The sequence below is a fragment of the Heliangelus exortis genome, chromosome 3 (assembly GCF_036169615.1).
Source record: "Heliangelus exortis chromosome 3, bHelExo1.hap1, whole genome shotgun sequence".
Taxonomy (NCBI): Eukaryota; Metazoa; Chordata; class Aves; order Apodiformes; family Trochilidae; genus Heliangelus; species Heliangelus exortis.
Window position 1 is genome coordinate 112,884,932 of NC_092424.1, and position 26,657 is coordinate 112,911,588.

The following is a 26,657-nucleotide window of genomic DNA, read 5'->3' on the forward strand; positions in this document are numbered from 1 at the left end:
TTCTAGTTCAAGCCCAAAACTGAGATTCAAAAGCATCAGACCTGAGTCACAGCCCTGCCACAAGTCCTGCACCCTTGGGCTGGTTGTCTCACTGTGCCCCAAGGACAGAGTTCATGAAGAGGTTTTCTCCAGCAGCAAAATGAATAAAGAGATTTTGTGTCCATCCCCTTAATCTCCTTCCCTTCCTCTCCACCATCAGCCACTCTCCTGCTCCCACATCACCCCCTCCCAATTGGAGGACACTCAGCTTTTGGGAGCAGGGAGATGCTGGAAACCAGATCACTGGAGTTTTAGACTTAAACCACCAAATAAAACCCCAACAAGGACCAGCCAGCTACAGGAGAAAATCCCTTCTGATCACCAACATAAAAGAGGGATGCCTGGAGGGATCCAGCATTGCAAGGACATCATGGAAACCTCTTCAGCTGGCCTTGACCCTGTATCAAATATTCCAGGTAGCTTCATCCTCAGTCCTCTGCAGGCAGCATGGGGATGAGACTCCTCTGCTTTGGACTGTTTCTCAAAGTTTATTTATTCAGAATACAAAATATTAATGTAATTGCAGCAATATGCAAATTTAAATAAGCGAGGAGAGATGAAACAAGTGGAAAAAAAAAAAAATAAATAAAAAAAATTTGAAAATCAATGCTGTTTCCTAATGCTCACAATATTTTACCAAGCCTGAGACACAGTGTTTTTAAGCACTCTGTTCCAAGCTGCTAAACCAAGCAGCAGCAAAGCCAGGAATAAAATCCTAACTCCCCTGGTGCTCTCTTTAGATCATTTATACACAATGAAAAGGCAACATCTAGAAGGTGCAACAAGGGATGTTTTGACTAGATATTAGGAAAAATTATTTTGCCACAAGAGTGCTCAACATTGTGGACCAGGGATGGGAAAACCTCCAGTTTTGGAGATATTAAAAAATTAGCAAGGTAAAGCTCTGAGCAACCAAATCTACCCTGGTGCTGCTTGACCAGGTAACTCCAGGTCATTTCCAGCCTGAATTGCTCTATGATTCTGTGCTCTATGATTCATGCCTCAGCTTTCTTTTGCATTCATTTTCATTCTGGTTATTAAAAAAAAAAATATTCTAATTATATCTAAAATACAAGTTCCAAAAACCATGTAAATATTTCGTTAGCAAAACTAAGCCAAGGCAGGTGCATCCATTAATACAAAATGAATATTCATGCTCTCCAAAGTATGGCTTCTCCAGGAGCAGGGAAAATGCATTTTCTTGACCCAAATACATGGTCCTCCATTAATATGTGAATTCTACTATAAGACCCCTGTCTAGAAGCTGCAAAAAAAATGGAAAGACAGGAAAGCTGTGCTCCTTCCTGCTCCAAGGACCTCCTGTGTGACCTCTGGCAAGTCCCACTCTGTAAACTTAATATTTTTCCATCTGTAAAACGGCACCAGTAAAACCAATTTTTGTGGAGTGTAATAAAAATTCCCAGATTGCTACCAAGTGCTTGAATAAGTACTTGGAAATAACTGAACTTAAAGAATGAAAACCTTTCAGACACATTTATTTTCTTCACGATGCCATTTACAAAGCTCCATAAATGAAATGCTCAGCTGCACAACTTGCACTTCACATCTCAAATGCTGGGAATTTAAGTTGCATTTAGGTCTGAAAATTGCATTGACTGCCATGTTCACCCAGGTATGGCAGCTCTGAACTATCAGAGTGTTAGAATGCTCCAGAAGGAACCCACTGCTAGTTGAGAGCAACCACATTTATAGTAATAGCCATCAAATGGGATTTGCTGATTTTAGCAGGAGAGGTGGAAATCTAATTGCAGGTGCCTTTGGAAAGGACACCAAGCTCAGCTGCTCACCTGGCTTTTGTATAACTGCATTACAGGCATTGGCAATTTCTTCTCTCTTTGCCTCATCTGGATATTGATTCTCATTGAAGTAACTGCAAGAGGGGGGAAAAAAATAATTAAAAAAAAATAATTTAAAAAAAAAAAATTTTTTTTTCAGAAATCAGAGCTTGAAGGCTCCAAAGAATCTTGGTTAAAAGGAGCCAACTGCTAGTTTATGTATCACTCCTACAGAGATAAGACAGGCACAGTAAATTCAAGCCTGTATATGCACAAAGTAATATTGGCAGCCATTCATATCCACAGATTGTGGATAAAAATCAACAAATGCCTCAGATGAATTAATATTATCTCAGCATTCAGCATATTGGATTGGAGATACAGCAAAGTAGGCAATGCTAGAAATACCAGAGTTAAGACTGTCAAGTGACACAGAAGACATCAGAGGCCATGCCTCTACCTTTTTATTTGCATTTATTCATTTTTTTTCCCCTGACAACCCCAGCTTAGGCAGCAACCTCCCAATGAAGGAGCTGTTCAATATTTACTTTGATCCCTGGGTTAATATATACATCCATACATGCATACTTGTACATATATTACAGGCAAGAGCACAAAAATATTGTGGACTCATTGATATGAAGACTATGCAGACAAAATTACACAGCAATACACTAAGAGTTCCTGAGCAGTGCTGTTTTTTTTTTTTAAATCACAATATAAAAATTTTCCATCTTCCACAGAACAACATATTGAGTGTAGCATATATTGACAGTATATTTTTCTGAATAATTGTAATTTTATTGCACTTTATATGCAGTAAACATCCTATAAAAGTTAAACTGTTTTCTCTTTTACTTCATTTAAGTGCTTTACAAATTTTAATGAACGGATTTACATTCTACAGAGCTTATCAGATTTGCATTAAACCCAACAAAAAGTCCTGTTTACTTCAACAGAGTCTGATAAGCAGGCCATAAGCAGGAACCACTACATTTTTTTCCTGTAGATTGTCCCTAGTATATAATCCTAAGAATTCTTTGATCAACTTTGATGAGCAGCAGACTCAGCTGCTCAACAGCTGCTCTGTATTTGAAAAATAAGTTATTTCCTTTAATTGTAGATCATTTGGTAGCAGGAAACTCAGGCAGATTTAAGCAATTATTATTTTCCATGGTCATATTTCTCCTCTGGTGGAAGGGCCCCAGCACAGTTACTTTCCATGCAAACCCAGATTTTTCTCCATAAAGCAACAGTTTCTGCAAAACCTTCTTTCACATGAGGGGTACTAACACAGATCTGATTATTTCACTTCCAGCTTATTTCAGGTCACCGTAAATACAAATAATTTGAAGATTCAGTTTGATTTTGGGGTACTCCTTCTTCATCCCATTATTCACAACATTATTCACAGCACCAATGCCCACAGAGTCCTGGGGCAACTAAGAGAAATCACCCATCAGCACAGGGAGTTGAACTGGTGATGTACTGCCACTTGCTTTGCCAGCTGAGAGAGCAAATGAAACCCCAAAAAACCCCCTCATCTTCCCTCAATGATGGCCAAACTATGCCTACCCTGCTGATCTGGGCTTTGGAAACAATCCCATTTACAAGCAAACATCCACTACTCCTTCCCTAGGTTTCTGAGTTGCTCTTAGGAAGTAAATCCAGAGAGGGTTCCTGTAGGAGCATCTCCCATGAGGCTGGATCCTGGATTTGGAGAGCAGGACACCTGCTTACCAGTGACTTTCTGGGATGTTAGGATGTCAGGGAGTGATAGGACATGGGGGAATGGATCCAAACTAGAGGAGGGGAGGTTTAGATTGGAAGTTAGGAAGAAGTTCTTCCCCATGAGGGTGGTGAGACCCTGGCACAGGTTGCCCAGAGAGGTGGTGGAAGCCCCATCCATCCCTGGAAGTTTTTAAGGCCAGGCTGGATGGGGATCTGAGCAACCTGAGCTGGTGGGAGGTTTGGAACTAAATGATCTTAAAGGTCCCTTCCAACCCTGAAAATTCTATGATTCTATAAATTCCAAGTTTATAGCACTGTCAACACTGGCACTGCCACCTGCAGGAATGCTTTCTGAATTAGCAGCAAGAAATTTGCCTTTATGTTTTTTTCTTCCCCCTCCCAGCAATACACCCAGTCTCTGGGCATGACATTTTTTACTGTTATTCTTTCATTTTCCAGCTGTATCACCTACAGGCTTTGAAGGGCTATGTATATTTACCCTAACTCATTTCTGTTCAAAGTGGTGGTGTTCCATACAAAGGTTGTTTGTTTTTTTTAACTAGACCAAAACATGCTTTTTCCACTACTTAGTGATGGAAGCAAAAACTCGGGATCTCAGCTCACCTACCTACAAAATAAAGACCTCCCCTCTCTGCCCATAGCTAATAAATATTTCTTCTTTTATGTGCCATGACAAGAGGAAATGGCCTCAAGTTGCACCAGGGGAGATTTAGACTGTGTATTGGAAGAGACTTCTTTACTGAAAGGGTTAGCAAAACATTGGAACAAGTTGTCTTGGGAGGTGGCCAAATCATCATCCCTGGAGGTGGTAAGAAGTACCTGGAGTTGTGTGTCCAGTTCTGGAGTCCCCAAGAGCAGAAGGACACAGAGCTCCTGGAAGGTGTCCAGAGCAGAGCCACTCAAATGCTCAGAGGGCTGAGCACCTCCCTGGGAAGCCAGGCTGAGGGCTTGGGGTTGTTCAGCCTGGAGAAGAGGAGGCTCTGAGGTGAGCTCAGAGCAACCTCCCAATATCTGAAGGGGCTCCAAGAAAGCTGGGGGAGGGCTTTGGATACGGGGGGGTAGGGAGAGGACAAGGGAAATGGGTTAAAACTGGAAGAGAGGAGATTGAGGTTGCCAATCATTTTAGGTTACAACTTCTCTGAGACAAGGGCTTTTCTTCTGTCCATACCCAGACCCTGGTGCACTGAGCTCTCCACAGTCATATTGAGACCTCTAATTTCTGATTACTGTAAGGACAGTGTAAAAATGAAAATTCAGTGCTCTGGGTTATCTCTGAGCTTTCTTCTGTGCCATCACCAGATTTTCTGTAACCCTTCATGGTATTCTCCTTCCTATGACTGTGTGCAGAATTCAGTATTAACAAAAAACTCATGTTCATCAGTGGGAGGTGGCCCTGTCCGTGCAGGGGGATTGGATCTTGGTGATCTTTAAGGTCCTTTCCAGCTGTAACCATTCTGTGGTTCTGGGATCACAGAGTGCCAGGTTGGAATGAACCTCAAGCATCATCTGGTCCATGTTTTCTAGGTAGAAACATGGTTGGATGAGGAAAGGAGGCTCTGAGGTGAGCTCAGAGCAACCTCCCAATATCTGAAAGGGCTCCAAGAAAGCTGGGGGAGGGCTTTGGACACGGGGGGGTAGGGAGAGGACAAGGGAAATGGGTTAAAACTGGAAGAGGGGAGATTGAGGTTGGACATGAGGGAGAAATTCTGTGGGGTGAGGGTGCTGAGCCCCTGGTTGCCCAGGTTGCCCAAGGAAGCTGTGGCTGCCCCATCCCTGGCAGTGTCTCAGCCCAGGTTGGATGGGGCTTGGAGCCCCCTGGGCTGGGGGAGGGGTCCCTGACCATGCAGGGGGTTGGGATTGGATGAGCTTTAAGGTCCCTTCCAACCCAAACCATCCCATGATTCTAAGACATGTAGATGAGGTCCTTGGGAACATGGTTTAAGCACTGGACTTGAAAGAGTGAGGTTAATGGTTGGCAGAGTTAGGTTATTGTTCAACTTCATAATCTTAAAGGTCTTTTCCAACCAGAACAATTCTGTGACATAAAGAAACATCAAGATATCACAGCTGAAAACTGCTGTACTATTATTTACATGAATAGATTGTACAGCCTGGAGTCCTAAACACAAATCCAGGTCATCACTACGTGTACAAATACAAACCTGATGGATCTACACTGTGATATACTGAAACCAGAAGGTAAAACCTGGTATATGATGTGATTTTATGGATCTAGAACACCTGTGGTCACAAAACTGCTTGACAACTTCTCACTTTATTGAAGACATGAGAAAAGAAGTAAAATTAAGAAATGGTGCATACTTGAACTGCCCAGTCTCATGCTGATTCTAGAAATTAAGACACCAATTAATGAAGAAAAGGACAACACCAGAGCCATGAGTGATCCTCCTTCTCTTGGCATGGAACTGAACACCATCCTTCCAGCAGGCCACTGAGTGCCATATGGTTTTGCTGGCTCCAAGAAAAAAACCCTCACACATTCTAATAAAGCTCAAGTTTAGAGTTCTCTGGGATAACAGGGAATCTCCCTGTAATCCATCTGATTTTCACAACTGGACAATGAAGGAGACATCTCTTCTGGCAAATAACCAAGTTTTTTGTGTAGAAAATCCCTATTTGTGATTTAGAAAAAAACCTCACTGCTGAAACACTCATTCTTAACACATGTTACAGCTGAATAAGCTGCAAGTCTTTTCATGTAATTGGGTCAGAATATACTTCTGCAACATTTTCTTTAAATTCTAACCCAAACTTCTTATCTTTTCATGTAAATGTCTGAGAGTTGCTGCAAGAAAAGTGATTGCCACTTGAAAATCTCAAACTCTTTATATCCTGAACCTCCGTTTTATGAAACAACACCAAAAAATCAGATGGTTTGGAGCATCTCTCCTGGTAAAGAAGACTTTTTCATAGGGATCCCAATGCTAAGCTGGTAGCAGATGGGAGCCTGAAGGAAACTAAGTAGTTAAATCTGGTTTCTGTAGTTGGCACAGTACTTGTAGTACCTGCTTCTCCTTCCACCTGCTTTTCTCTATTAAAGATGTGCCTCCTCCTCCTCCTCTTCCTCCCATACATTTGAACTTGTCCAATCCTCAACACATGCTCCCCAAAAATGGACCTTCTCTTCAACCTGTCCTGATAATCTTCTTCTCCAACACCATATTGTGCTTTTAACCTTTGATAGAGACCATCAGCTGGTTTTATCAGATAAAGATCAGGCTCAGAAGTCATTAAAGTAAAAGGTCTCAGCCACAGGCAAAAAAAAAAAAAAATTCAGCCTCAAGAGTTAATTTTCATTCTTAGTCTCCAAATTCTCCATATCCACACCCTGCTAACATGTTCTTTTTTACTTTGAACTCCTAACACACCTTGTGGGTTACATACACAAAGCCCAACACTTAAAATCCAACATTTCTGGCAAGTAGGTAAGACAAGAAGCCACAGCAAGAAATTCACTACTTCATCATTGCCTGGTTTGGTTTGTTTATGTAGGAAGTTGTCAACACCCTGAATTTTCTGACTCTGGTTCTTCTTGCAAGAAGGAAATTAATTAATCTGCCTCCACTTTTGTTAGTTATCTGTCAGGTACACCCTTGCTAAGGGACAAGGATAGAACGTGGCATGTCTGAATTTCTCTTCACAGCTACAAACCACAGCCTCTTCACAATTGAAAAAGTCCCTGAAAACTAGAGATGAAAAATATAAAGCGACATAAACCTAAAAGGAGCAAAAGAAAAAAAGAGCAGGCACAAGTGAATCCTGCAAAGGCACACTGCTTTCTAGACAAAGGGCAGCTGTCAGCTGAATACCTTCAATGAAGAAACCAAATGATCTCTTTTGTAGAAAATGACAGTGGAGGATTAAAATGAAAAGTGGCCAAATAATTTACATGAGATGAGAATCCACATGATGGTAAAGAATGTAGATATCCTTGAAGGGTTTCATTTCAATAACACTGAAGTCTAGAAAAATTGCAGATTCAGAGAAACCCTCTTTCTTTCAGGGATAATGTGCTTAGGACAATGACAGAGAGAGAATCCACCTCAGCCTGGGGCTCTGTAATGGAACTCAACCCATTCCCCCCCCTCCTTTACCAAGGTGCCCCTATCTGAATTCCTGCAATAACTGCCAATCTTCTCTTGCTTGGCTCTCCAGCTTCTGTTATCCGGGCTTAGATATCAGATGCATTAAGCAATTCCTCAGCAGTGTTTCTGATAATCCACAGTGGAAGTTTTGCTGCCTGCTATCAGCTCTGCAGCTGCCAGGGAAGTGTTTGATCCGACCCAAGCGATGGAGCAGCGGAAGGACGGGCGGGTTGGGGGTATTTGCATGGGGTTGGATGTCAGACACCAGGAGATAAAACCCCAACACAGCTGAAAGGACCCTGGGCTGAGCAATTCTGAGTTTCTAGCATGACACAATGGTTTAAAGCTTCCAAGAGTGGAAGTGATGCAAAGCAGAGAGGCTGAGATGCGCTGCAGGGTGACAATTCACCACGGGTCAGCTGGTGCTGCAGAATTACAGCCACTCAAGGTGAGGTAATTCAGGTTTGTGTGCAGCAGGGCAACCTCACTGAGAGAAGGATAATTTACCTTGCAATTAAAGGGAGGGAAGAACACACAGATGGATATTTACTGAAGAACAGGGGCCATGCTGCGAGTTTACTTCCTCACTTCACTTTGGTTTTCGGTCTCCGGGTGCCCGCTTCCATCAGACTGGGAAAATCCTGGGAGTGAAATATCTCCAGCACCCTTTCCAAAGCTCTATCTCCTCCAGCAAAGGGAGAATCCTGGGAGTGAAATATCTCCAGCACCCTTTCCAAAGCTCTATCTCCTCCAGCAAAGGGAGAATCCTGGGAGTGAAATATCTCCAGCACCCTTTCCACAGCTCTGTCTCCTCCATCTTCCCCAAGATTCAGGCTGCAGCCACAGCATCACAGAATGTTAGGGGTTGGAAAAGACCTCTGGAGCTCACTGCCCCAGCAGGATCACCCAGGGCAAGACACACAGAAATGTGGTCAGATGGGTTCTGAATGTGTCTGGAGAAGGAGACTCCACAAGCTCTCTGGGCAGCCTGGGCCAGGGCTCCCTCACCCTTACAATAAGGAAGTTCTCCTCATGTTGAGGTGGAACTTCCCATGCTACAATTTGTGTCCATTGCCTTTCATCCTATCACAGGGCACTACTGAAAAGAAACTGGTCCCTTGACATGAATAAGATCCCCTCTCAGCCTTCTCCAAACTAAGCAACCCCAGGTCTCTCAGTCTTTCCTCACCAGACAGATGTTCCAGTCCCCTCATCATCCTTGTAGCCCTCCACTGGACCCTCTCAAGTGTCTCCCTGTCCCTCTTGAACTGGGGAGCCCAAAACTGGACACAGGATTCCAAATATGGTCTCAAGAGAGGGAGGAAACCTCCCTCAACATGCTGGAGACACTTCTTCATGCACCCCAGAATCCTATTTTCCTTCTTGGGCACACTGCTGTCCCATAAATAACTTACTGTCCACCAGGACTCCAAAGTTCTTCTCCATGAAGCTGTTTTCCAGCCCCTGATCTGCAGTGGGACATGGGGGTTATTCCTCCCCAGGTGCAGGACTTAACACAACTTAGCACAGACATAAAGGAATGGCCTTTTCCTCTCCTGCATTCCCTTTTTTACAGGAAGATTTTCTGCCTCTGTTTCTCTGGGCCAGGCTTTCCCCCAGGCCAAGAGGAGGTTGTACAGCCAAGGGAGGAAGGGAGGGGACAGCAGAAACACACAGCTGGGACCAGTTCCTCCAGTGGCAGCTACCACTGGTGCTGAAAGCAAAGTGAGGGGCTCAGCCACTGGCCCAGGGATGTAGGGAAAAAACCCCAGAACTGCCCATTTTCCCCACATCCCATCTGATCTCTGTAGATGAACAGAAGATCTTGCTGCTACCAGGGACTGAGCTCCTTGCCAAACCCTCTGGTGTCTCAAAATATACGAGAGTGCAAGCTGCTCTTTTGTCTTTGATAAGACTGCCTGTAATTTCAGCTCCCTATCTAAGTTCCCCTTTGAATGGTACCTCTGCTTTCCACTGACAACTTACATAAAACACTTGATTGTAGTTACCTCCTTTATCTCTCATTAGTATATTTATCAACGTGGTATCACCCTGTGGCAAGAGGTCACCGTTTCAGTCTTTGTGGCTTTTAACTGAACTCTTATTCAGGCTGTCAAATCAATGGAAATATTTTTGAAGTCAGTCTGTCATCTGTGCCTGAGATCTTATCCCTGTGTGGCATGAGACAGACCATCAGAGAAGTGACATTCAAAGCATAATCTCATCAGAAAGTGTAAAGACTGGTTTATTTCCCAGGAAATACTGGCCAAGGATATCACTGATGCCATTTTCAGTGAGGTCAACAGATGACACCATCCATTTTATCTACTGATATTTCTACAGAGTCTACAATAACAGAATGCATGTCAACTAAACAGTTCCCTCCCAGTATACAGTAAAGTAATCTCTATTCCTGACAGCAAAATTAAAGCTTAAAGATACCCTCTTCACAGAGAAACTCCGATGGAGCTGAGAATTACACTGGAGACACAGTCAGTTCTCTCCCCCTCCAGGACTGCAAAACTTCACCACCAGTTTAGCTGCCACAGGAAACATCTGGTGAGCCATTTCTGAACTTCAGATCAGCCCAGGCTGAGAACTGCAGCTCTCTGAATGGAACCCAGATGAGCTTGAGCCCAGATGTTCCTCCAGCATCAGCTCAACTGGGTCTTCCACCCAGGTAGAAGACAAATTTTCCCCAAAAAATCCCAAACCCAGAAAAACCACTGATGAACATGATTGCTACAGCTCCCTGCTGATAGCATTACTATTTAGGTAAGGGCTTTTCATAGGTCTGGGGATTTAAAAGACTGAAGAAACCACTACAGGACTTCAGCCTGACCTCTTCTACACTGACCCGAAGTTTTTCAGCAGCTCTGGTGTTATGCCCAGATTCTCTCTTTGACCTACAGAGATATCCAGTCCCAACATAAAAATTAGGGATGCAGAATCTACCATAACTTTAAATCAGCCTTAGAACCAAACTGTAAAAATCCTCACCTTTAAAAATCCTCACCTTTAAAAATCTGCATCCCATTCCTAGCTTGAGCTTTCAGCCCCTGAGTGCTGCCTTACTCTGTCCAGGGAGAGAATAATTTTTAAAGTCTCTCACTGCAAGAGGCATTTTCATTCTTCAAGTTCTTCTCATGGAAAGTGCAAACCTGGAGAAGAGATCTCAACAGGACTTAGAGCACCACACATACATAAATTGCAGTTATTTCATTCATCAGAATGAGTTTGTGTATATGAATTGTGTAATCATTTCAGTACACATTTAAAAAAACCTCAGAGAGCTGAGTCTCTAGGTTTACAAATCAGTGCCTAAACTCTGAGACAGACATTTTACTGATGTTTCTTATCAGGAATCTACCCTGCAATGTAGATGAAAACACCAGAAACACACCTTTCACTGGAGTGTGTAAAACTGTACGACCTTCATAGCTATGATAACATCATCAAGTTGTTTTTTTTTCTTTTTTTTTTTAATTTTCTCAGTATTTTGACAGCTGTTTCAAGCACTGGCACAATCATATCAAGCTATTTATATTATCCAAAACTTTGTTTAAAACCAGAATTAATTGATAATAGATCTGAAAGCCTCATACATGCAGAAGATAATCTATGCCTCCTAATCTCCAGCACCCTACTGTTGGGATAATTAACAATTAAAACCAGCATAGTTAAGACATTGAAGGTGGTGATTTACTTTCCCTTGTAATTGGATTTGGTGATAAGAGAATGTTTAAAATTACACAATAGCTCTCTTCTGAGTAGAAGGGTTTGGAGTTTGTAGCAGTTTGAAACACCCAGGTACTTCCTGCTTCAGGCACAGAAAACTGACAGCAGACAATGGGTAAAAATTTATGACTAGGCTTAACCTTGGTGGTGTGGCAGACCCTCAAAACTGATAAAGTTAAGTACATTGTTCACAAAATAAAAGGAGGGGGGGAAGGTATTTTGAAAAAAATCAGCAGCTAGCACATCAAGTGAGAATCTTTCTGTAATATTTCATTAACAAGTTGGTGTGAGCATTCAGCATCTTCAAAGCTCTTCCTAACAAGGCAGCTGAGCATGAATAACAGCATCTCTTTTTCTGCTTTATTTACTTACAATATTTACATTGAGATCTAAACACTACAGGGATATTTTTGTGCACTGTCTGGTCTTAACCAATGGATAATAAGACCTTTATGAAGACAACAGTGAAATAAACACCTCATGTCCATTTTTAAACTTTGTACAGTAGAAGACCTTCTTAACTTACAATATCTCTGGATTATCTAGTTCTTCAAGAAGTCCCCAGCTTTTCAGTAAGAGCCCACACAGTTCCTGAGGGCTGTTTTGCTGCTTGGTGACCAACCTTTGCATTGTATATATAGCTGTATATATATATATGTATATATAGCTGTACTATAACCAACACTGCACTTCTTAGAGATACTTCTTGCAAGAGGATTCCAAGGCTTTAGATGATGACACAAATAAACAGCAAAATGTCTCACTGCTCAACCCAAAGCATCATTCTCTGGTTTCTTGAAGAAAATATTAAACTCAAGAGTCAGAACTCAGTCTTCTGCTTATCTACAGTAAAGTATTTCTGGAAGAATTGCCTCTCCTGGCCTCAAAACTTCAGCACTGGATCACAGAAAGATGTATGTAGAGAACATCAAGTGCAAGCAGCAAGGTCTCTCCAGCTGTTATTAGTTTAGCCTTGGTAAGGTCATGGTTTTCAAGATTTTTATATGCCTTCTGGCTATGAAGTTTGAAGCCTCACTTTGTCCTACATCTCCAGGAGATGAAAAATATCAAAGATGAGATTTGTGATAAAGCTTAGCATAAGCTGACAACTTCCAACAAAATCTCTACCACTGCCCCTCATGGATCTGCAAGTTTTTCTTTTGTTTCCAGAAACACCCACTACTGCTGCTGCATTTTCAGAAAATAAAAATTGATTAAATTAATTAAAGGATCCTACAGGATTCAAAAGGCAAGATAAGGCAAATTGCTGCAGGCTGTCCAGTGCCTGAAGTCAAGAGACTTGGGATCAAAGCTTTTGATTTTGGGCTTATTACATCTGTATTCCCCAATGCACAGGACCTTCAAGATCTGGACCAGAAGGTGTTAAGTGTTGTACAGTCACAAAGGAGTTAAAAGTACTATTAGTATTAACTACTATGAATAGTTATCTCAGAAATAACAAGCTCCAAGGATCCTGAAGTATTACTTCATTGAACAACACCCAACATGCTGTGTATTTCAAAAGCACTTTCCCTAACCAGACCATAAAAAGTATACTGAAAGTATTCTTTAATCTTATTCTTTAATCTTATTAGAAGATTTTTACAGGTCAAAGTAGAGCAAAGCTAAGGATACAGACACAGGAAACCAGCCACAGAGCTGTGAAATGAATCCTCCTTACTCCTAGATTTGTCCTCTCTGTCACAAGCCATGGTTTTTTTACCATGTATTTCCTCTTAATGTCATTGCTACTCCATCTCAGAAAACCCAAGATCCCTGGAGAGAGTGCCATCTCTTCAGGAAGCAGGACTAAAATAGTCCTGGGAGTGATGTTCTGCAAGCAACTGAGGAGTTGTTGATTGTACGTCCTGTGTCCAGAAAAAATATTCCTTATCATTTTTGGACTTCAGTAAAGCATTTGGTACAAATCACAAATAGGAAATTATTCATAATTTTGGGAAAGACATAGATTAGTAAAATTAGAAGATAGGGTAGAAAGGGAACATAACTAAGAACAGGGTTGAAAAGATAAAATAAGGGCTGGGAAGACGGGTATCAGTGATATTCCTCAAGTACCATCTTTGGGGTATCTTAAGAATGAAAGCACTTAGATCATAGAATCCTAGAATTGGCTGGGTTGGAAGGGACCTCAGAGCTCATCAAGTCCAACCCTTGATCCACTCCCCCCGTGGTTCCCAGCCCATGGCACTGAGTGCCACATCCAGGCTCTTTTGAAATATCTCCAGGGATGGAGAATCCACCCCTTCCCTGGGCAGCCCATTCCAATGCCTGAGCACCCTCTCCAGAAAGAAATTCTTTCTAATGTCCAACCTAAACCTCCCCTGGCACAACTTGAGACCTCTTGTGCCCTCTTGTCTTGCTGAGAGTTGCCTGGGAAAAGAGCCCAACCCCCCCCTGGCTCCAACCTCCTTTCAGGGAGTTGTAGAGAGTGATGAGGTCTCCCCTGAGCCTCCTCTTCTCCAGCCTCAACACCCCCAGCTCCCTCAGCCCTTCCTCACAGCACTTGTGCTGGATCCCTTCCCAGCCTCCTTGCTCTTCTCTGGACCTGCTCCAGCACCTCAAGCTCCTTCCTGAGCTGAGGGGCCCAGAACTGGACACAGGACTCAAGCTGTGGCCTCCCCAGGGCTGAGCACAGGGGCAGAATCCCTTCCCTGGACCTGCTGGCCACGCTGTTCCTGACACAGCCCAGGATGCCATTGGCCTTCTTGGCCACCTGGGCACACTGCTGCCTCCTCTTCAGCTTCCTGGCAATCCAGACTCCCAGGTCCCTTTCTGCCACTCTGTGCCCAGCCTGGAGCTCCCCATGGGGTTCTTGTGTTGAACCTCATCCCGTTGGGATCAGCCCAACTCTCCAGTCTGTCCAGGTCCCTCTGCAGAGCCCTCCAACCACCACTTGATGATCCTGACACCAAGTCTGAACACGGAAATGAAATCTGCTGATGAGAAACTCAGAAGCCACATCAATGAAGGGAACTGGAGTACCATAAAAAGAAACAGGCAATCCTAAGGGCAAGAACAAACAAGACATTTAGCAGTGCTGTATATGCAAGGTTACACACTTTGGGAATAGCAGCAACAACTCATATACACAAAAAGATTATCAGCCGGAAGTAATAAAAAAAGCTGTTTGTTAAGTCACTGTAGTATGACTAAAAGACACAAGGCAACAAAACCACCAAAAAGGCAAAGGCTGATAAAGCTGGAAAGGCTCTTTCCAAGCCAGAAAGAAAAACATTTCAAACCCTTGCATGAGACCTCACCTGCACTATGTACAACCTCTCACATTCAAGAAAGATGAATTTTCAGACTGAACATCCCAGTGAGCATTTGTACAGTGGCAGAGGTGTGGAAAACCTATCCTGCAGGAGACAAAGCATCTTTACCTGAGCAGAGATGAGGTTATGATTTCCCATAAATACCTGAAGGAGACCAGAGATGGAGGTATGGATTTATTTTAGTTGAATGTTAATAAATGATTATACTGATCCAAGAGGGGCACAGTCAATCTCAGGAATTTAAATATTTAGCCACTGAAACTCTAAGAGCCTTCTGGGTAGCCATCTCCAGTGGGATCTTGTACCCTTGGCTAGTCCTGATTCTAAGATAGCCACATCACTGGCTTCTGAAAAAGGACACAAGAAAGGCTGACTGAAAAAAGAGCACCTGGATATGAAACTGGAAGTCCAGGCCAACATTTCTGGGATTAAGAGGATATCAGGGAACATTTAGAAACTGGAGAGCACCAGTCTATGCATGTAACAAGCAACAAATTAGATTACTTTTTCCTATATATTTTGTACTTAGATACCAATTTTTTTCATTCTTTTTTTCTTTATAAGGAAATCATATTAAAAAAGCTCTTTGCCCATGCCTTCTATTCTGTTGACAAGGGTTCCTCAGGAACAGCACAGAATTCAAAATAAATTAAAACTTATGCATGTTCCAAAGGAAAAATCAAACAAAAAAAGGTCAATTGTGCTCTCCTGGACTACAAGGAAAAAAAATTTAGGATGTGGTAGTGACTTTTGTGGTATAATCCCATATGGTTCTCTGATAAAGCACTTTTTTTACTCTGCTTAAAGCACTCCACAGTCTGGCCAAGAGCCCATAAATACATGATGCTACATACTTACAGGTTTTATTTGGGAATTTTGCTCCCTTACTTCTCCTTGTAATTATTCTGTTTATTACTTGTATAAAGAGCTCACATCTGTTACCAGATGGCAGAGAATTTCCTTTCACTGAGGCAGGTTTGGACTGAGGTGCAGTGAGGGTCAGCAGGAGCACTTCTAGAAATCAGAACTGGCCAAACCCAGGAGTGCTTTGAGCTGCCTGGTGCTCACACACACTCCCTGCTCTCTGCCTCCAAGCAAGAGGTGACAAGGTGCCAACCTGATTACTAATTCCTTCCCAATGCTTTCCAGATCACTCAAGAAGTTAATTTTGTAATTCACTTAATGTGGGTTTATTCCATGGATAACATTACACACAGGTGAGGTAAATCTCCCTGTGAGCCCTTTTTAGCTGAACTTGGACCTGGAACAACCCTCCTGGCAGGTCAGGGCTGTCTCATTTTTTTTCTAAGGACTTAAAAGAGGCTGAAAAAGAGCCAAAGGAGGAATGAATGATCACAGCTTTATGGTCACTTGTGCTTGGCATTGTCCAGGGAGCTGTTTGGCACTGCCTTACCTGCTGAGTTCCCCAGGAGCCTGCTCAAAATCCTGAGCACACTCCCCTGTGCTGTCTCAAGCTCCTTTGGTACAGATGCAGAGAGAGCAGAGGAAAACTTTATATTCCAGCATCAGAGCACATCCAGAGAACCATCCCCTTCATGTGAGTTCTAATATGAAATTTTGTTCCAGACATTCATTATAAAACAGCTACAAAAAACACAGACCAAATGCCCCAGGGTCCAGGTCAGAGTTCCTGTGGCAAGCATGGCAAGAATTTCCCTGCTGAGATGATGGTAGAAGGTAAGAAAACAATGATGTAGCTATTAATATATAATTATATGTTGGGCACTCGAATAATCTCCCCATCTATCCAGCACTGGACACTTCTAAGGCTCAGCTTGACAAGGTGCTGGGGTCATCTCACAGAATGGGTTGGGTTGGAAGGGACCTTAAAGCTCCTCCAGTTCCAACCCCCTGCATGGTCAGGGACACCTCCCCCAGCCCAGGGGGCTCAAAGCCCCATCCAACCTGGGCTGAGACACTGCCAGGGATGGGGCAGCCACAGATTCCTTGGGCAACCTGTTCCAGTCTCTCACCACCCTCAAATTCAAGAATTTCTTCCTCATGTCCAACCTCAATCTCCTCTCTTCCAGTTTTAACCCATTTCCCTTGTCCTCTCCCTACCCCCCCGTGTCCAAAGCCCTCCCCCAGCTTTCTTGGAGCCCCTTCAGATATTGGAAGGTTGCTCTGAGCTCACCTCAGAGCCTCCTTTCCTCATCCAACCATGTTTCTACCTAGAAAACATGGACCAGATGATGCTTGAGGTTCTTTCCAACCTCGCACTCTGTGATCCCAGAACCACAGAATGGTTTAGGTTGGAAGGGATCTTAAAGATCACCAAGATCCAATCCCCCTGCACGGACAGGGCCACCTCCCACTGATGAACATGAGTTTTTTGTTAATACTGAATTCTGCACACAGTCATAGGAAGGAGAATACCATGAAGGGTTACAGAAAATCTGGTGATGGCACAGAAGGAAGCTCAGAGAGATAACCCACAGCACTGAACTTTCATTTTTACACTGTTCTTACAGTAATCAGAAATTAGAGGTCTCAACATGACTGTAGAGAGCCCAGTGCACCAGGGTCTGGGTATGGACAGAAGAAAAGCCCTTGTCTCAGAGAAGTTGTAGCCTAAAATGATTGGCATCAACAGTTACATTAAATAACATTTTGGGAAGTCAATTATTTCTACTGGATCCAAATAAAGCAGATAATTGCTGTGAATTTCAAAAATCTCTCAACAGTCACGTGGCTGAATTACATTTCCTATCTCTGCAAAAAGCAGAGTAATGCACACAGAATAGCACAAACTCCTCACATGCATGACTGGTTCTAAATTAGTTGTAGCTGTTGAGGAAAAAGACACATATCATTGTGGGCTAATAAAAAAAATAAATATTCTCAATCAATACACAAAAGTGATCGGCAAAAAGCAGATGTTAGGCTGGAGGTCAGAGAACAAAAGGAATCAGATTCAGCTGCTTGTGGAAGCTGGAATATTCACCCTGGAAATATGATAATCAGTTCTGTCCCTGCTTAGCCTGGGTCACTAAAAACTGAATGTAGAAATAGGAAAGGTCCAGAGAAGAGTGACAATGAATGTTATTAGAGGCCAGAGAAGTCTTGCCATCTGAGAAGAGATAAGAGAAGGACTGCTTAGTTCAGAGATGAGATAAAAAAGCAGATTGATAGTAATATATACAATGAATAATCACAGGAAGGGAAATGCAATGTTTTTTCTTAATTCTTTTTCATGATACTCTGGCAAAAGGGACCTCCAAGTTTTTAAACACATCATCTCAGCATATAAAATAAAATGAGCTACAATTAGTTCTCCTGAAGTACCCTGAAGACCTTAGGAGGATTTAGATGGAATTACATATTTATGTGAATAATAAGAATGCCCACAGCTGCAATAGCAGGATTTAAAAAAATTAGGGAAGGAGATAAGAACTTTGCTCCAAAACCATATCACTTGTAACCACGTGTGAACTACTCACAGGCTGCAGAGGATAGGTAGGAAGAATTACAAATACCATCATCATCATCATCATCATCATCATCATCACCACTTGGGTTACTGCTGAGCCTCAAAGCTTCATTCACAACCAGAACTCCACTGGCACATCAGAAAGTCAACCTTTGTGTCAGGGGCAAAAAGATGGAAGTGAAAAAGGCACCCAAGGACAAAACAGCTGCTCCTGAACAAGGCTGACCTAGGTAGATATTAAGCAGCTCATGGTGCCTCTTTTTCTTGAGGAAAAAATTCTTTCCTGTGAGGGTGGTGAGATGCTGGACCAGGTTGCCCAAGGAAGCTGTGGCTGCCCCATCCCTGGCAGTGTCTCAGCCCAGGTTGGATGGGGCTTGGAGCACCCTGGGCTGGGGGAGGTGTCCCTGCCCATGCAGGAGGGGTGGAACTGGATGAGCTTTAAGGTCCCTTCCAACCCAAACCATTCCATGAGTCTAAGTGCTCTTCACAGCTGCCAGGTCATGCAGATGTTCTCCTAGTAGGAGCTCAGGTCAAATCAAGGCTGATTCTACTCCTTCTCTCCCTGTGCCCTGCCCCAGAGAGCTTCCCATGCTGGAGATGGTGAGATGGTACCAAGCAGGGCACATGGAAACACTCAGGGGTATGCCCCAAAATATGGGGTCTGAGAGCTGGGACACCTCTGAAGGAACAAGAAGCTGAAGAGGAGGCAGCAGTGTGCCCAGGTGGCCAAGAAGGCCAATGGCATCCTGGGCTGTGTCAGGAAGAGCGTGGCCAGCAGGTCCAGGGAAGGGATTCTGCCCCTGTGCTCAGCCCTGGGGAGGCCACAGCTTGAGTCCTGTGTCCAGTTCTGGGCCCCTCAGCTCAGGAAGGAGCTTGAGGTGCTGGAGCAGGTCCAGAGAAGAGCAAGGAGGCTGGGAAGGGATCCAGCACAAGTGCTGTGAGGAAGGGCTGAGGGAGCTGGGGGTGTTGAGGCTGGAGAAGAGGAGGCTCAGGGGAGACCTCATCACTCTCTCCAACTCCCTGAAAGGAGGTTGGAGCCAGGGGGGGGTTGGGCTCTTTTCCCAGGCAACTCTCAGCAAGACAAGAGGGCACAAGAGGTCTCAAGTTGTGCCAGGGGAGGTTTAGGTTGGACATTAGAAAGAATTTCTTTCTGGAGAGGGTGATCAGGCATTGGAATGGGCTGCCCAGGGAAGGGGTGGATTCTCCATCCCTGGAGCTATTTCAAAAGAGCCTGGATGTGGCACTCAGTGCCATGGGCTGGGAACCACGGGGGGAGTGGATCAAGGGTTGGACTTGATGAGCTCTGAGCTCCCTTCCAACCCAGCCAGTTCTATGATTCTATGAACCAACAGACATTCTTAGAAGTAAGCGATAGGTTAAGAGGTAAACTGGTTCTTTCATATCCTCTCACACACTGGTGCTACTGGAACCAGTAAAAATTCCACGAGCCTGCACAGTAAGCAACAAGGATGCTATTTTACATCATCACTGAAGGCATCTGGACATTTACAGAGATTTCCAATCCCATATGTGTGACAACTGCTTTGATGCTAAGAGAGGACATTGTTAGAACTCAGGATGAGATCCTGCTTCTTACCACCATGAGCAAGGAGACAGAATCCAGAAGTGTCTCAGCTGGTTCCTGGAGAAAAGCAGGAGAGTACCTGAACTAGAAAAGAATTCCTATTCTTAAACTGTGGGTTTATTGCACCAGACAGTGCTGTGGCAGGTCAGATTGACAAGGCTCCTTTTGCAAATGTTGTTTTCAGTTATTTTGACCTTGGCAGCTACAAAAATTTTATCTGAAGTCTGCTGCAAGGAGCTGCCCCTCCCACAGTTGGTTTTTTTTCACTATTAAAAAAAAAAAACAAAACAAAAAAAACCCACAAAGATACAAAAGCACCTGAGCTCCGTGAAAAAGAAAAAATAACTCATTAGGTGCTGGATCTTTCAAGAGACAAGAGTCTGGCAAGCACTTTGGGCAGACATCCTGGCATTATATTTTACTGTATGCAATCTGCCAAACAACTGGAATTTGCTTACAGCTGATTAGAATAGGAAGCTTGGATATTATGCATGTCTAAGAGGGAACATAGCTTGATCTAATGCAAAATAAGAAAGACAGTGTGTAGCAAGCATAAAATGGCTGCTCTTGCACTTTATGAAGACATACAGCAATGACCCTGAGTCAAACCACTTGAACTTTCAGACAATAAAAAGATCTTGCCTGTGTCCCAGTCCTAAGGTGAACTTCACTGAATGCCTTTGCAAAGTGCCTGCACTCACAGATCTCAAAGCATTTCACAAGGCTGAACAGCAAACAAAATCCTAAAAAAACCACTCCCTGCCTACAGAGCTCAAAGGACTTAATGAAGTTGAACCTCCCACTGCAAGTTGCTGACTAACAAACACCTCCTGATAGAACAGCAAGAGCTGGAAAATAATGTAAAGTCACCTGATGTTTCCCTCTGCATTGAGCTCAAGTACAGCAGAACCATTCTGAAAGATTTCAGCTGATTTGCTCCTGAGAAATGCTCCATAATTGCTGTAGATAACCTGCTTAGTGCTCAACCTTTTCTAAAGTTGTTTTTTTTTTTTTTTTTGTCTTTCTAATGCCCAACACAAATCTTCCCAAACGTCCCAGGCTTTTAGCATCTTGCTCATCCTTGCTTTGGTTTGGCTCAGCCTCCCCAACAGGCAGTAAATATTTGATAGGTGAGAACTGCCAAGTCACCCAGAGGTTCAATGGCATCTGGGGGTGACAGGGACAGCAGAGAGGAACCCTCAGTGCTCCTCATCCCTCAGCAATCTGCAAGGAAGATGAGCAGCACTCCCAAGCCAAGCACTGGACCTTTTTTATACTGATGAGAAAGTGATGTTGTGTTTCTGCAGCAGCCTAATGGAAGAGGTGAAAGCCATTACTGCTGGCGGCTGGGAAAGGGAGAAACGCAATGAATCCCAAACTTCAATCTCCTCCAAAGCCTTGCACAGGAAACTTAGATCCCCTATGGGGCTGGTATTAAGGTTCTGCTAGAAGACATAACTAAGAGTAATGGGATGAAATTAACTAAGAAAATTTCCTAACTGAATTTCAGGAGCTAATAGAGCTCTTGTTTTCCCCAGGGAAGCCGTGGAAGCCCCGGTGCTCGGGAGCTGCAGTAATGGTGCTTTCAGAACTGGAAGGATTTCTAATGACCTGTGGCAGGACTGATCTCACCCCGGGTCAGAACCATGCACAGGGCTCTGTTGAGCCAGCCCAACTCACTGGGCACACTGGTGCTTCTCTCAGGAGGGGAGACAGCACTGAATCCCAGTCATCTCCAGACTGGTTTGGGTTGGAAAGGACCTTAAAGCTCATCCAGTTCCAACCCCCTGCATGGTCAGGGACACCTCCCCCAGCCCAGGGGGCTCCAAGCCCCATCCAACCTGGGCTGAGACACTGCCAGGGATGGGGCAGCCACAGCTTCCTTGGGCAACCTGGGCAACCAGGGGCTCAGCACCCTCACCCCACAGAATTTCTCCCTCATGTCCAACCTCAATCTCCCCTCTTCCAGTTTTAACCCATTTCCCTTGTCCTCTCCCTACCCCCCCGTGTCCAAAGCCCTCCCCCAGCTTTCTTGGAGCCCCTTCAGATATTGGGAGGTTGCTCTGAGCTCACCTCAGAGCCTCCTTTCCTCATCCAACCATGTTTCTACCTAGAAAACATGGACCAGATGATGCTTGAGGTTCATTCCAACCTGGCACTCTGTGATCCCAGAACCACAGAATGGTTTGGGTTGGAAGGGATCTTAAAGATCACCAAGATCCAATCCCCCTGCACGGACAGGGCCACCTCCCACTGATGAACATGAGTTTTTTGTTAATAATGAATTCTGCACACAGTCATAGGAAGGAGAATACCATGAAGGGTTACAGAAAATCTGGTGATGGCACAGAAGGAAGCTCAGAGATAACCCAGAGCACTGAATTTTCATTTTTACACTGTCCTTACAGTAATCAGAAATTAGAGGTCTCAATATGACTGTGGAGAGCTCAGTGCACCAGGCTCTGGGTATGGACAGCATAAAAGTCCTTGTCTCAGAGAAGTTGTAACTTAAAATGATTGGCAACCTCAATCTCCCCTCTTCCAGTTTTAACCCATTTCCCTTGTCCTCTCCCTACCCCCCCGTGTCCAAAGCCCTCCCCCAGCTTTCTTGGAGCCCCTTCAGATATTGGGAGGTTGCTCTGAGCTCACCTGGGAGCTTCCTCTTCTCCAGGCTGAACAACCCCAAGCCCTCAGCCTGGCTTCCCAGGGAGGTGCTCAGCCCTCTGATCAAATCTTTAGCAGTGGAAACACAACAGGGATTTTTTCTGGCATGGAAATGACTTTCCTCGCCAACTTGGGTCCATTTGAAAGGAAGAACAAGAACACAATCTGATCAAATGAGACTGGTTTGGCTGTAAAACCAGGAGAAAACATTGCTGGCAGACTGGCACCTCTTCCATCATGCCAGCACAACTGCCAGTGTGACCATGCTTTAACCAAACCAGAAACTCATCCAACTCAAATCAAACAAAAAGAGGAAAAAAAAACCCAAAACCAACAAAAAAACCCCACCAAACCAAACAAAAAAACCAAAAACCCAAACAAAACAACTAAAAAAAGCAGATCAAAAAAAGCATGACAGAAATAAAAAGGGAAATAAAAAGGATTTTTTTTTTTTTTCTGAATTGGTTGGTATTTTCATCAGAGAAGAAACAGATCTGGCATAACACAGGGTGGAGGGAGCAGGGAAACTGAGGAGGAGGAATTGAGAAGGGGGATGAGACAGGATAACACCTAAGGATGAGATGGTGACAAACTGTTAATTCAGCTCAGCTATGTCATGAAACTATATCCTCACTATCTGGGGAAATCTAAACCCACTTCTCTTATGAATAAAGTTGCCTTGGATCACAAAGCCACGTGGAACACCTGACTCTGTTTTACCATCTATGATATGGGGATAATAGGTATCTCTCTCTACACTTATTTAATCTAAAGACATTTTTACAAAAGGATGCTTCAAGAGTACAGAAAAGTGCTAAAATAAAAACCCCAGACCTATGAAATCAAACCAAATAACCCTCAACCAGAAAGCAAAGTCCATGCTCCCTGGACAAACTGAAATAGTTCCAAGTGATGAATTATTCATTTTGTTTAGAGCAGAATTTACAGTTATTTTAATTTAATCTAATCTTTGGATAAAGCATATACTTAAAAAACCAACACTCAGCTCCCCCTCCCCAGGTTTTAATGGCACTCAAGAGAAGTGCCTTGGAAGGGGTATAGAGTCATTGACTCTGCTGCCAACCTTAGATGGTGGCTTTTTGCCTGAAAAAGATAAACCTCAACTCCAACATAAGATTAGAGGAGAAGCACCAACCACTTTAAAAAAAAAAAAAAAAAAAAAAAAGGAAGACCCAAAGAAACAGCTTCATTAAAAAAGAGAAAATTTTCAGGTTCTAAGAAAATTTTCAGTTTCTAATGAAAGGGGTTGAAAAAGAATAAAGTGGAGAAAAGGACAAAAAAAAATATTGTTGGGACAAGACGTAAGGAAGAAGAACATGAAACTGAACCAGGAACAGGCTTTGAAGTTTATCCTCAGGCTTTCACACAAAGGACTACTGTAGTCTTAGCTCTGTTCCCAAAGGAGGGGAAAGCCACACGACAACATCACCACACACAAAACTCAGCAAATTTCAGGAGGAGGAGGAGGCTGAAGCAGAGAACAGGTCAAGGTTGATATCAGTAGCACAGCAGCAAGAGGGAGCTTGCACTGCAGTTGTCTGAACCACACCTAGTCTGCAGTTAAATATAGAACTTTACTTTCTGGAACTATTGCTCCTCTTAACCTTCAGAGCATAAATATTTGGAGAGATATTTAAAAAAAAAAAAAAAAAAAAGGAGAGTGAGAGAGAGAGACCTGAATCTCTTGTCCGAAATCTAAGCCTAGCAACTAATAAACTACCCTGGGAGAATTTCCAAAAAAGCAGTAAAGACTGGAGAATTGAATTACAGAAACCACAAGCAGCATTCTGGAAATCCAGTATAAACCAATTAGTTTCTTTAATACACATACCCTGCATACAGACACTTGTGTACATTAGACATTTAAGTATATGTGCTGGCCCTAACTATAATCTTAATTATATCAGGTTGGTACCAATATAAATAATTAAGTGCATTGGAGTTTTTCTCTTTTAGAAAAGAGAAAGGAGTCCTTCAAGCCTCACTCATTTTCATTCAGTTCATGAGCTAAATCCTGACTGGTGCTGAACATTTCAGCTGGACAGCTTGCTCCTAATTATTTACATTCTTCCCCTGAAGTGGTCTCACCTGGTCTGACACATTGACTTTTAGTGACTGCATTTCTCACCAACTGAATCCAAGTCAAAAGCACAAATCACAAGAAACTCATTAAGCAGCCTGAGACTTTGAGCCTCACCCCAAAAATGTTTGTACAGCTTTAGAGCAACACTCCAGAACTTAATAGGAAGAAGTAGCTCTGCATTACCTACATAAGAATTTCCATTAAAGTCTAGATTCCACCTTCTAAGGGCATTTAACTAATTAATTTAACTAAATTACCAAAGTTGGGGCTAATTGCAGAAGGCTCCTCCTCTGCAGCCAAGGAGAGAGGAGCACCCAGGAGTTGCATCAGTGGGAGGGAATTGTCCAGGATCTCTGCTGCTTATTGCTGATGAGCTAGAAGCCTCAATGCACAAGCACTTTCCTGAGGTTCCCAAATAAAAAAACCTTCAAACTAGGTGCCTAAACCCCTGCATGCAACACCACCACATCAAGATGCTGCAGGACACACAGAGAGAATGCAATGAAACTTGCATTTAATTAAACAGCCCATTAAACTGAGTAGGATGCCTCCACTCCCAGCTAAAACTTAATCCTTTAGAGGAAAATGTAAATGAGCAGATAAATGGCACCAGACCACATACAATGCCATACACCATTTTAGTGGGACAAATGCTTATTCCTGACCCCATGGCATCAAGTGAACCTGATCTGCTTAGGCCAGACAGCCAGGGCTCTGGTTACCTTCATCCTGGCTGCTGTTATGAGTCTGGAAGAATCCAGTGACTTGTAAGTGAAATTATTTGTTCCTAAGGCTCCCAAGAGAGTGTTTTCCTCCCACTCTTTCAAAACTTGTCACTTAAACCAGCTCATCCTTACAGCTCAACTAGGCCTATTAAACAGGTAAACACCCCTATTCCTAACTTGCTTTATGGTGTAATTTTGTCCAAAGCTTTTACCATTTAACTCTCCTCTTGCCTGAAGTGAAACTTCTCAGTGGTACTTCCCAGTACCTAAATGCAAGGCTGTGAACTTCAGTGCTTGCAGTGACCCAGTGAGAGCTCTGCAAATTAATACCAAAAGTCAGGACTAAGGCAAGGTGGCAGATGTCTCCATTTACCAGCAGAGTAAAAAGAAAATCCCAGCAGCAAAGACCTCACAGAGCACAGGACAGGAAACAAAACCAAGAATGACAAAGAAGAAAGAAAAACCAGACCAAGTAATTCTGTACCTGCATAGACAACTGGATGGTTTTCAGTGTCAGCTTTCTCCTTTCTAGACACAACCCCAAGTCTCACATCTTCCTAATGGGCACACACCAAACCATCACAGGTTGTCTGACTTCTTGAGACTGTCACTGGATGTAAGAAAGATTTGAAGGGAGAGAGGGTTGTGCCTGCTTGCTCAGCTTTCTCTTTCTGCTCTGTGTTTCCACATGACCAAACACAAAGCAGTGGAAGGCACCACCATGATTCAAACAGCAAGTAAGAGCAGTTATCACACTCCAAGCTGGACAGAAACCAAGAAGGAAAGCACCCATGACCAAAGAGCAACAGTTCTACTTCAGAGCAACTAAATATTTCACACACAGAGGGATTAATAAGGAGATGGTATTGGCCTGAAGGTACAGGAAGGTACATGAGGTACATGAAGGTCCTGAAGGTACATGAGCTGTAGCATCTTTGTCATTCACACTGCACCCAGGACAGCCACGCGAGGACTCTGAAGTGCTAAAGCTCCTGTGGAGATCACTGAAAGGCAACACCAGTAAAACACAGTCCCCTGTACTACCCAATTTCAGGACTTTGCTTCAGTTGGGTCTAGCCAAGTGGAACAGATTTCAAGCATTTGCATTATTTCCTCTGGGGAAACATCCAGCCAAATCTGAAAACTTCAGTGCTGTGCCAGGGCAGGAGATAGAAACAAATGCTTAGTGACTGCTCTCAGCCCTGCAAAAACCCCTTGTGTCCACCTTGTGTGTAAAAAGGCTCCTGAGGGAGCTCAGGATTTTGGTCTTAGCTTATGCAAAAGGAGATACTCTATGGCTCCTCCTCAGTTCCTCACACAAGCAAAAGGAAAGAGAAGCTTTACAGGCAGAGCAGAAGCACATCCTAAAAATCTGCTGGCAAAGGACTCAGTGGAGCTGCA

The 26,657-nt window shown here is 43.5% G+C and overlaps 1 protein-coding gene across 19 annotated transcripts in view; it reads right to left on the bottom strand.

Moving 5' to 3' along the window:
• Positions 1-26,657, bottom strand: part of HMBOX1 (homeobox containing 1) — a 137,069-nt gene that overhangs the window by 22,558 nt on the left and 87,854 nt on the right. For all 19 annotated transcript variants that reach the window (XM_071742236.1, XM_071742230.1, XM_071742231.1 and 16 more), the window contains one exon: positions 1,848-1,930. In XM_071742236.1, the coding sequence (XP_071598337.1) occupies positions 1,848-1,930 (83 nt within the window). The remainder of the gene's footprint in view (positions 1-1,847; positions 1,931-26,657) is intronic.